General features: G+C 44.9%; 1 protein-coding gene across 1 annotated transcript in view; it reads left to right on the top strand.

Moving 5' to 3' along the window:
• Positions 1-7,520, top strand: part of ILRUN (inflammation and lipid regulator with UBA-like and NBR1-like domains) — a 47,421-nt gene extending 39,901 nt beyond the window's left edge. The window contains exon 5 of the mRNA XM_090024992.1: positions 3,221-7,520. Within this exon, the coding sequence (XP_089881118.1) occupies positions 3,221-3,256 (36 nt within the window). The 3' untranslated portion in view covers positions 3,257-7,520. The remainder of the gene's footprint in view (positions 1-3,220) is intronic.
• Positions 7,521-12,308: the final 4,788 nt, after the last annotated feature.

Genomic DNA, 12,308 nt, shown 5'->3' with positions numbered 1-12,308 from the left:
GCGGCGCACATACTCTAGCTGCAGGTCTTGCTGTTGCAAACTCTGTGGCTTGAGTCTTGTACTATAAGCAGTACTTGCATGATGGTGCTGATGGAGTATACTCATCAGTCACTACTGTGTACATGTTTCATTCATAGCTGACGAATACACCTGTCTCATAACACTGTGTTCTCTGATGCAGCCTTTTTTTTGCTAGGAGGAAGTGGTGACTTAGGTTCCTCATTCAAAATAAACACAAACCCACAAATCTTGGCCCATTCTTCTAGGCTTTCATAGGACAGGAACTACTGTCTCCTCCTTTGTCTGCCGTTCTCAAGCTGTTTTGACTTTGTCCCTCAAAGTTGAGGACAGTCATCTTTGCTTTGACTTGAACTTGCAAAATACTCATGCACCCAAGTTGCTTGGATGACTTTCCTCCAGATTTGTTTCACGTTAATACATAACTGAAAAAAATGTTTACGTACGGAATCACTTAAGGGCTGAAATGAGTTATGGCAAGCAGCAGTACTTGTAACCAGTGGTATGTTCTTGTCTTCCAGGGAGAGCAGGTATAAATTGCTTATTCCCAAGGTCACAGAGCTATGTGGGGTATCATTTTTCACGGTTATGTCTGTACTTCTCAGTTTTATTTCTATGCATCTTCCGGTTTTTTTGTGTGTTCTACCTACCTCTGAGTTTATCTTAATCTTTGTGTTAAATCCTTCATTCCTCATCTACCCTTCAGCTTTGTGAACGCTAAGGAACTGATTTTCAAGCATCTAGCAGAAGGCAGGGCAGGATGGCACCTCTAGAATAACTGCCTCTGAGAGGCATAAACTTCTGTAAGCTAAAGCCTATTTCCTTAGATGCTATCATATCTATCATAGCATCTGATGAAGTTAGCTGTTGCCTACGAAAGCTTATACTGCTCTGAATTAGTTACTCTTTTACAGTGCCGCCCTGCCCTGCCCTGCCTTCTGCCTGACTTCAGTCTAACGTGGCTAACTACCTCTCTCTCAAAGCAGTTCTCAACCAGGATGCCAAGGCACCCTGGGGTGCCTTGAGATTCTTTCAATCTCAAGGTTTGCTGCAGGGTGTCACGCAAGGTTAGTGCTATGAAGTGCAGATACATGAGTCACAAGATAAACCCAGAGTTTTCAAAGAGGAATTTATAGTGTTAAAACTATTCTGACCTGCTGTGATCTTTCCTGAGTCCTTTGCAACAGAATAATTGTTCTATTAATTTTTTGAAGACAAGAAACAAGTCAGAACTAAGACCTGGCATTTCCCAAGTTTGGGGCTTGAGTCTACTGAGGGGTGCCTTGAACCAGAAAAGGTTGAGAGCCACTGTTCTAGCATCTCCTAGCCCCTGTTCAGAGGGAGCTGCTTTCACCTGAGCCCTTCTGAAGACCTGACTAGTTACCTAGGTAAAATAGGTACCTATTTACCTAGGTAACTGGCCTCTTGTTGTTTTTTTTTTTTTCTCTCGCTTGGATATTTGGCCCTTACAAAACAGTGGGAGTATAGCATACTGCAAGCCCACCCTAATTTTCAAGTGTTCCTCTTGTGTAATCTTCCACTAATCCTCCTCCCCTGTTGATGCTCCAGCAGTAATTCTGAGTCACTAGTGACACTTTCTGGATGTCTGCGTAAAGTCTCCTAACACTACATAGCTCAGGGAATGAAACCTGTCTTGTTAGCTGTGGAGTGACTTCTGTTTCCTAACAGCACTTCCTTAAAAACAAATTCCATCTTACAAAGGTACAACAGAGCTTTTGAATTCAGGTTTTTGTCACTTGACCCAGCCCGTCCTCCTGAACTTCTGCAATACAATCAGGGCTTTTTGGCGCGAGTCATCCTAAAATGTCTCATTGCCTCAGCCAATTATGGTGCACATAACTCACAGAGGAGTTACAGGCGAACATGCCGGCAGTAATATTTCCTTTGATGCTGTGACACATTGTCCCACTTGCAATGAAGCAGTATAAAGCAGCGTCTGCACCTTACTTCAAAAGACAGGCAGTGGCATTTGTGTATAATTAGGCTATTGGTAGTCTTGCTCACCCCCACAATAGAGAGCAGCGGGACCATGGAAAGGATGCCAGGAGAACTGCCTTCTTGCCCTGGGTAACCAGACAAAATGAATCTGTCGTCTTAACTCCTCCAGTGTCCCCTCCTTGGTCATTCGTTGTGTTCTTTTTAAATACCATTGTTTCCTTTCTACCTTTTTAATATTTGCAGCCGCTTCTGTAAGTCACAGAAACACAGGGTTTACTGAAAAGCCTCCTAAACACTGTTTGGTCTCGTTCCTTTGATGCGTGATAATGCCTGATGGCTGGTTTGATCAGTGTGAGAGATTATGGAAAGTGTCGCTGTTAATAACAGACTGGCTCTTGCTAGAACGAGTGCTGAGACGATTCATTTAAGGTCAAAACGGGAAAGGATGCTAATAATGTTTTAATCTTGTTGGAGAGAGGTGGTTTCCACTGGAGAAAAGCATGTTTATAGAAATGTCCCGTTTTATCATCTTGAGAGGTCTAAAATTATGGAAGAGAAACTTCCAAACAAAAAGTGTTCGTGGCAGGGAAGACACTAAGGCCTTTTTGGTACTGGGGATTTTCCCTGTTATCATCTTTTGCTGCTTATTGTAAGCTGCTAGTGAAGACTGGCAAAACAACACTTTGCATTAGTGCAGCTTGACCCTGGTTTTCACCAGTCTGGATGCTGCGTCAGCACAAATGTGACTTGTAATGGATTCTCCACTCCATGCACAGCATTTGAATTCTGGTAGCTGCAGCAACAACAACAACAAAAAATCCCAGTTAGACCAGGCCAGAAAGCAGCTTGCAGCTTGGTGAGCCCTGGTAGCTGGTGACTGTCAGGCTAGCTGGAAAAGGAGAGTTTGTAGGAGTCTTTTGTAGTAACTCCCTTGATAAGTTAATCTCTGAGGCCTGAATGCAAGTCCTGTGGATCTTAAAAGCAAAACCAGATCCATTATCTGAAATGCAGGAGCCAAATCAAATGTGTACATGAGACTTACCCGGTAGAGGGAGACAAAGAACCACACTGTCGGGATGGATCTTACATGGGTATGTAGCTACTTGCTGAAGTGAAAGGAGTGGGGACTTCAGTATGCAAAGTTGGAAGAACGGGGGTGGTAGGGATGTTTGCGCGCGCACATTGTTCAGTTGGTTTCAGCTTTTGCCTATTGAAACTGATTTTGTCTCCAACTTTTTTTCAGGGTTTCCACGGTCCTTATCCCTTCGGACAGTCTTAAAAATCAAAAAACGGGTATCGACAAGAGGAGAATTTTAACAACTGACTTACGGGGGCGGGAGGGAGGTTCTAATGGCTTACTGAAGACACAGCATGGACCCCCCCCCCTTCTCTGCCTCCATGTCCTGGATAACGAAGAAAACAATAACTTAAGACTAGTTGTTTCCAGAGGAAAAAACAAAACTAAGTATGCATGTGTGAATGCTGAATTTTCAGGAGTGCTGTTCAATGCTACAAGAAAGAAAATACACCAACACCATTTTTTTTTTTTTTTTAGGAGTCATTCTCATGATTAATTAGGTAGCTTAAAGGAAGTTTAAACATTTAAAATGAAAAAGCCATCTTTTTAAGAGAAATTATTTTGCCTACAAGAACGGTTGTAGTTTGTGCAAATGTTTAATTTCTTTGTTTGTTTCCTGTTCATATTTTTTTAAAAATAAGGGACAGCGTGCATTTTTATCAATTTTTGTGCTTGCCTGCTACAGAACGGGAACTTGCTTAGCATCTTCTGGGGTTTGTGCTGTGGCTTTGTTTTTTGTATGTTGGGCATTTTTTAATGTAAATTTGGGTTCACGCCCAGCTCTCTGGATTTTAATGACTTCAGCTGTTCTTAGTTATCTACCTTTTTAATCTTTTGTTGATTCTTTTCCCCTTTTGAGGGGTGCTGTTGGTATTCCAAACCTGTCCTTGAAGATTTAAGTCAACACCAGATTTCCTTATCTCATAAGGAGGAGAGGAGTGCAGGACTAAGCTCAGATAATATGGGAGACTCCTCCCAACCCCCTTGAAACTTGACTACACAAAATATATGTATATATTTTGTTTCATTTTATATATATATATATATATATATATATATATATAATGAAACAAATTTATTAGGATTCCAAAGCTGGTAGGATTATTTTTGAAATACCATCTTGTTAACTATCAATGTACAGTAGTTGTGCCTAGGACCACCATGCAAGTGTATTAGTCTTGTGCCAAGAGGAAGCTAACTTTCTGTATCTAGTTCACCCGCTAGTAATTGTAAAGCTTTGCAAAAGTCATGTTCTTTAGTTTTAAGCCTTCCATTCTTACCCTTCCATCTTGTATCAGTATACTTCTAATTCCTCTTTCTTGTGGTGAAGTGCTAGCTTAGCAGAGAGAGGCCAAGATGTTTTTGAATGTAGCGCAAGAAGTGGAATCATCAGCTGGATTCCACGATGGCATCTTGCATTTCTCTCGCCTTTCTCTTGCTGGCCAGTTTAGCTTCTGTGAGGTTTTTCTTTCTAGATGAGCTCTTCGAGGTTTGTTTTTAGACAAGGGAGAGCTCTTCTGGATGTGAGGGTCACGTAACTGTGGAATGATAGCCATGTATAATAGGATGACACAGACTAATCCCAGAGGTAGGAAAAGTGACTTGAGTTCTGTGTCAGACTTCCAAGGTGCTGTGGTCACTGTGAGTCGAACTGAAATGGGGGAGGGTTTGAGGGTACTATCTACTTCAGAAACTTGAACCAAGCCACAAGAGCCGCCTGCCAAAGATACACTAATATGCAAAACACCCCTCTTATCATCATGTAGTTACCCTAACCCAAACTGCCATCTTCTCTTGGTCTGCCCTAGGCTGTTTCCAAGGAGCACTAGTTCCTTGATTGTGTCAGTGTTTGTTCTTCATTTAGCCTCCAACGTCCCTCTTCTCACACCAAGGCAAGCAGGTAGATTCTGTTGAGGTTAATGAATTCCTCATACCCGGCAGAGAAAGACTTGGGCCTTTGGGGAGAAGCATGGGGCCTGGCAGTCTTGTGCTTTTGCTGACCACTGGTGGGCTTTGTTTGTCTTGTAGAGATCCTAGTCTGAAGAATAATTTCCCTGTACGTTTGAAATCTAAAGAGAGCTCCAAATGCTGGGAGAGGAACTTGTGTAAGGATTTGCTACTTGGGTGTAAGAAGGGAAGCTTGGAAGACGTCCTGTGTACTGTGAGCCTGTTGCTGAGCCAGCTCTTGTTGCTGAGTTAACCTGGAGGCATGTGGGGAGGAGAAGGCAGCTTTTTGCTAAAACTGCACAGGTTGATTAGATCCAAGTTGCTCCCCCTTGAATGCAAATGGAGAAGGTGCACTTGTTCAGCTGCAGTCCTCATACTCTGTGTATGTTGTAAAATTCCTCTTGCCCTGGATGAGTTGCAGCCTTTGGACAGGTGAGTAAAGGGAGAGATTTACATCATCCTGACCCTGTCGGCGAATGGATCTTTTCTTCCCAGCTTGGCCTGGTGGAGTTGGTTGTGACAAGCCCGCTAGGCATTGAGCCTGTGCCCTCCAGTACCTCATGTGCATGACTACTGTGTGTCCTTTCTAAAGCGGGGGGAAGAGGCCAGGGGATTGCTGTGTAGTCCAGCTGATGAGGCTGCCCCTTAGCCTCTTCACTTCAGCCTTATCTGGCTGTTGTGTAGACTGAGGTGAAAATGAGCCCTGGGTCACTGACACCTGCTGCTGCCGTACTCGGAACCCTGCAGACCTCATATGGGCAGGGGCAGTTGTGTCACCCTCGGGCCTGACTTCATTTTCCCTTCTGCTCCCAGGCGCACACATTTGATGCATGTAGAAATGACTACCATGTGTATGTCCACGTTTTTCCATTGCAAAGATTCCTTTTCCAGGAGTCACGTGGCAGGCACCCTGGTACTGGCCTCTCGTAGTCGGAGGGCATGCCGATTTTGCACAGCTTTGAATCCAGTCTCCTTTCTCCCCTTCAGTCTAGCAGCACTCTTGTCACCGGGATGCTCACTCCAGGATGCGAGGGAAGTCACTGTCAGACTTGACTTGCAGCTGCAGAAAACCAGCCTCTCGACACTCATGTATTACAGCTGTTCCCCAGGAAACCCTCTTGAGCATAAACACAATCCTTTTCTATGGGGATGATCATTATATCACTAGTGACAAAATGCTATAACTGTTTGAGGGTGTTGGTTAGTTGAATAACCCCTGCTGTAACAGTGGGAGAATGTTTAAATTGCTGGTAATTCTGCCTCTTTTTCCTCCTCATCTCTCCAGAGAGACCTGCTTTGATGTCAGCAGTGGTTTATGTCCTCACGTTCCCTAGTACTCAGAAATGCTAGCAGTCTCCAGATACAACTTGCCATTCAGTCTGCAGTAGTTCTTAAATGAGGAGTTTTGAGGATGGTTAGCAAAACTCTTTCCGGATAACAGCGAGAGCAGCAATTGCACTGGTTTTGTAGAGCGGCACTTTTGAACTTGGGAGTCCAGAGTGAGGCATTTAAACCAAAAAATGACCTACATTTCCAGAAGCGCTCAATACCGAAGTTTTCTCACAGACTTTGATGGGAAGGTGTGGGTGCAGCAGTTACGTAAGCTAGGCTGAATGTGTTGTACTGACTTCTAGGATTGTCAGGAACCGATTTGTCAGCTGAGACCACTGGACAGGGGAAGGCCAAATGACGTTTGCTCCATGCAGCGTTTCCTCAAGCGCGTTCCCTGATCTGGGAGGCAAAGGAGCTCGTGGTACCCAGTGGTATGAGAGAGACTGTGGCTATAGATAGGGTGTACCAGGACAATTTTCTTTGTTTCTCTAGACGCAACTTTTTTTTTTCTTTAGAGGCAATGATCTTGGGAGTCGTGAAATGAGGTAGGGGGTTGGGACCTTTTAAGCCGTGAATTTCACATTTCCAACAATTACCTTTCTTTCATGGATCCTTGAGCTTAGCATCAGCCGTTTGGGTCGGGAAATGCCTCAAAATCTTCTGTATCTGAGAATGTGACTGAAACTGGGGCTACAAAAGCATCCTGTCCCACTGCTGAGAAAGCCGGGGATGAGCACTGGAGCCCTTCTTGCTGATAATGTGCTCCATACCTGGGAACAGGTGACCCGCCTGCTTTGGCGAGGCTGGGACTCTGGTGCTTTGTGTTTCAGGAGGACCACCCTGAATCCTCCAGAGCTTGGAAGATATCTGTTGCTCCCCAAGGGGGGAAGCAGAAACAGTCCCAGAGCCTGCAGGTGTGAGTGGCTGGTGTTGGCAGGGCTGAGAAATGCACGCTGTCCCGTGTCTGGGTTTCCGTTGTGTTTTTTTTTTTTCCTGTGTGAGTGAGTGGTTGGTTCTGCGGCCTGTCTTTTATTCTCTCTGTGGGGAGTGCATGTGTAGAGCAGGATGGTGTGTTGCCGCATTGGGTCTGGGAGAAGTCGTACAAGAGCACATTGAGGGTTAAAAGGAAGCTGTTCCCTTTATGTATAAATGAATATTTGTATGATTAAATTAACACAGGAAAACATCTCCTGCAGCTCTCGAGTCTTATTGATGAATGTTCTCTTCTCCTGTGAGCTCCATCATGTGCCTGAAGTGAACGAGGTCCATTGAAGTCTCTGGGTTAGATGGAGGCGGCATGCAGACCTTAAAATCAGTTTGCACATGCAACACTGTAAAGTTCAACTCTCCCGCTCCTTCAGCCATGACTAATTTCAAGGCAACAATAAACTCAGGGTACACTGGATGCCCGAAATAAATAAGAACGTTTTCCAGCCTACATACAGGTGCCAACAAAAATAAACACTGGAGAATGTACATTAAACTTGGAAGCAAATGGTTATGTGACCTGAGCTATCACCTGTTGGTGGGGGGGAGGGATAGACTGGGTCCCACTCTGCTCATAGGTGGGTCCCTTCTGGGGGTCCCTGTGGTAGCAGGTTGCTTGCTCACACAGTCGACCACATTTGGGTCACAACTTACTCTTTCTGAGTTAAAGAGGGACAACTCTGTGCCCCAGGAGACACTGAACAAGTGCTCAGTTGCCCAATGACTTCTGAGTTTGGCATTGGGCCAGCACTGTTCTCTCCACGTGTGGCTGTAGGAAGGAGAATTCCTGCTCAAGCCAGCTCTGTGATGGGATGTTGGGTAACGAGAGCATACAAAAGATGTTGAGACGCTGGAGTTACTTCAGCCCAGTTGTGGTGGGTGATCTGTATCACAGTGCATGGATCCCAAAAGTCTAAGGTACTATTTAATGCAAACTTTCTCAAGTGCATGTAGTAGTAGTACTGCACGATGCAGATTGAAAAAAGAAATGTATAAAGGGAAATAGAAACAGGCATTTATACCAGAAGGGGCTTAGGCAACTCAGTCATTCAGTGGTCGCAGGGCTTGTTGGAGTCTAGGGGGTCATTCTGATAGCACCGTTAGAGGGGCAGCAGCAATTCATTAAATCTGCCAAGTCCAAACTGTACTGTGGCTACGCTGAGGGCTGTTCCTTTGCTGGCTGTGGGGGTTTTGTCATACACTTCACTACCCCGTATCTGAAATGGTTGAGCTTGCGCTAGTGATGATGTGGCAGATCAAAACCAGCCTCATCAAGGCGTCTAAAGACAGAGGAGTTCCTTACAAAGGGCCCATCGTTCCTGTTCTGTTCTCTGAAAGGTAACCGTGTCTTCTGTGAAGATGGTCAGTAGCATAGACCGGACTGGTCTTCTGCTAATGAGCCAGTGGGTGGCTGGGGAAGGGGAGACCCGAGACTCGCTGTAGAGGGTGGATCACTGGAGGCAATAACCATAACATTTCAGAGTGCTCTGATGTATCAGATGACCTAGAAGCATGGATTAGGCCCATCTGGATCTGGAGACCACTCTGAGTGACAAGGCCCTCAACTCAGGTGGCATCTCCTGACAACCTGTCCTAAACAAGATTTTGAGCCAATGTCAAGGACTAGTACCGTGCCAAGCTTCAGTGGTCCAGCATGAAGGATGGAGGTAAGTGTTGTTTTGACAAGTACCTTTAGCCTCTTGGCTGACTGATTGTGGAAGGGGGGGGGGGGAGGGTCAAGTGGGAAAGGGAAAAACAAGTGTGGCGCTACCAGCCGGCAATCCAAAAGCAATCATGCTCAGGGGTTCAGAGGTTATGCTAACTTACCGAGCGTACCTCGTACAGAGAGGAAAACACTGGCAGCAAATTGGAAGCTCGGGCCCCCAGCCCAGCCCTGCTGCTGTCCCCTCACCTACTGACCAACCAATCCCTCCATTTTTTTCCCCAATGACCTCCAGATCTTGGTGTATTGCCTTCAGTGGAGCCATGCTGACTTGTACCAGCCAGAGGATCTGGCCCACCCAGCGTTTCACCTGGATCCATCTTGGCTCATCACTGAAAAACCCAGAAATCCCTAGATATTTAAGGTTGGAGTGTGGGTCATCTGGGAGCATCTACTCTCTCCGATCCTGTTAGAAGTGGGTCCCAAAGCTTCACGGGCTCAGAAAGTGCCTGCAATACCACACGGCTTGACTATCACAACGAGCCAAATAATTTTGCTCTTATGACTTTTGCATTAAGCCCAATATTTTGCCTATATAGATTTTATTTTGGATCACCTTAGTGGAGCTGTTCTCTTGCTTACATGTGACTTTATTATTAATCCCTGAGAGAAGCATTTGTGATCTTGAGAGATCTATATATCTATAACTAAAAAAACAAAATTAAAACATTTGAATAAGTGCCTGGAGCTTTCATATGCTGTTTAAGCTTGATTGAAAACTTTGCTGGGAACAGACATCCTGCTGATTGCACCCATGGCTATTTATTTTGTGCCTGGAAACAAATGCACCCCTTGGATCCTCGATGCTCCCAGCTGTTTTTAAACTGGCTGTGTTTGGATAGTTTAAGATTCCCTCTCTCTACCTCCTCCCTTTTCATTTACTAGTTATTTGCTTGAAAGAATCTGTTTGTCTTTAGGGCTGCCACCTGTCAGGAGTTCATCAAAGCAAGACAATCAGATCACACCCTCATTATACCACTATCTTAGAAGCAGGCAAATAAGCAAGGCTGTTGCTACAATATCAGGTCACTTTTCCACTGCACAGTGACTCTTACCTGGTGGTTTCATACTTTGGGTGTGGTGTGAGGTGGCAAAGCCAAAAGCAAAGTCAAATAGTGGCTGGAGAATCAGAATCTACTTTTGCAGTAAGAGGGGCATAAGTAGAATTTTATAACACTTTTTAATGTGCGTTTTTTAAGATAAGAGTTAATCCAACCTCATGCTTCAGGTCTTCCAAGTGATGGCTGCAGTGGTCAGGATGGCATTCCTCCTCCTCTATGCCCTATGCAGCCTGATACATGGTGGGGAAACGGGACTGCTCGCCTTTAACTCTTGGTTATTAGTTATTGCTAGGAGATGAAGTTACGGGTTCAAGGGATCATATTGTTCCTCTGTGGTAAATCTTGCTGTCTGGCTTCAGTCACTGAAGGAACATAGTAATTTTTCCATGCACCTCTGGCTGGAGGGGGGTTTTGCCATTATGAAATGATTGCAGAGTAGTTCACATGCTTAACCATAAGAGAAAAGTGCTTTAGCATGGAGCAGTGCTGGTCTGTGCTGGATACCTATTTTAGTCTGTCTGTAATGGGTAGGCAACCCCCAGCACACATGGCAGTGTGGCACATGAAGGCATTTTGCTTGGCTTTTATTCCTAGGGGAAGGGGCTGGGGCTGGGGCTGGGGCTGGGGCTGTGCTGCCACAACAAGGATCAGCCCCCTCATGGCTTCCCCACTGTCCACTTCTGGCACGCCAACATTTTACCAGTAGAGGTGCCAATTTTTTTGGCACTCCTGGTCTATAATCTATTCTGCCTTCTACTTCATTTGAAGTTAATATGGCAAACTAAATCACGAAGGACAACCTGCCAAGCCACTCTAGCAAGCTGGAAGCCACAGTGGGTCCAAAGACCAGCTCCTTATCCCCAACCCTCAAAGGCTACCCTGGATTGCAAGCAAAAGTTGTATCTTCTAGGATCTTGTTCTCGGCCCTTGCCTCTTCATTTTAGATCTAGGGCATTCTCTGAGGTAGGCCTCAGCTGATCTAAATTAGCATTTTTCTCTCGGGCTCAAATGAGGGTACCAGTTAAGCATCCACTACTGGGTGGCTCTTCAGGAGAGGCTGAGAAGTGGGATACGTATGGACTTTGTCAAGTCTGGGCAGCTTCAGCAAGTGCCATTGCTCCTTCAGCTTCATACGTGCAGGGCAGAATAACCACATCAGTGGGATTGCATGTTTTCTGGTAGGAGGGCACTATGGAGGAAAACAGTGTGTGACCATGCAGCCAGGGGTCATATTGTGCCTATGTATAAAGGGGGGAATTAAGATTTGCTTATGCTGCCTTACTTTTGGTGTTCCCTAGCATCCGAGTGGTGGAGTTTGTAGCCTTAATATCTTGTTAATATATTGTTTGGCTGCAATCTGTTTCTGAGCCCTTCACCAGTTATATATTCCATTCACCTTTTTTTTTTAATGAAGCACATAAGCTGAAAAAAAATTAAACAGACCTGATTTATGGAAGCCTAACATGATCTAATATAAAACATACCAAATCATATTCATAATAAAACTGCTGAGCTTAATGTGATGAATCTGGAAACAACACAGGACGTTCCAGCGGGGAAAGAGATGGCACTCCTGGGTAAGGAAATGGCCTCATTAATAATAACGCCTATTAAGGCACTGGCACTGAAGTGCAGCATGATTTGTTCCATCCCTTTGAGAACGTTTGTCTGCAGAAGACTAAATTAAGCTGGACCAGTTTAAAAGCTGTCATCAAAATAATGCAAGGCAGATGGTGATACATGCCAGCCTATTAAAGCGCTTTATGTGGAGCTCTGCCCATACATCTGTGAGCCCTTTAAAAGAGCGTATTATTGATGGGCAAAATGAGGTACATGGATGTGAAACGACTTGAAATCCTGTGGCAAGGAGGCAACAGCGTAGCTTTCACTCCATCTCATGCAACAGCAGGCAGGGAAACCTAAAACCCGGCAACAGGTGATTTCTCGGGGCAAATGATGTGCAGTGAACTGCATTATCATCTTTGTTTCATGAGTGTTTCTGTTTCTTAATCTGATTCTTTTTCGTGTTGGAAAATTGGATTGCACTGTGTGCCGCCTGGGGGATAGAGACACAAGTTCCCACTTGAACCATTCATACTGCTACCATTCAGCTTAATACCTGCAGCATCTTCCCCATGAAATCAATAGGATAGTGAAGTCCCTAGCAGGCTTCATGGAGTCTCTAGAACTTTTCCAGCTCCGG

The sequence above is a fragment of the Crocodylus siamensis genome, chromosome 13 (assembly GCF_052110815.1).
Source record: "Crocodylus siamensis isolate JL-2025a chromosome 13, ASM5211081v1, whole genome shotgun sequence".
NCBI lineage: Eukaryota > Metazoa > Chordata > Crocodylia > Crocodylidae > Crocodylus > Crocodylus siamensis.
This window is presented reverse-complemented; position numbering and strand designations above follow the sequence as displayed.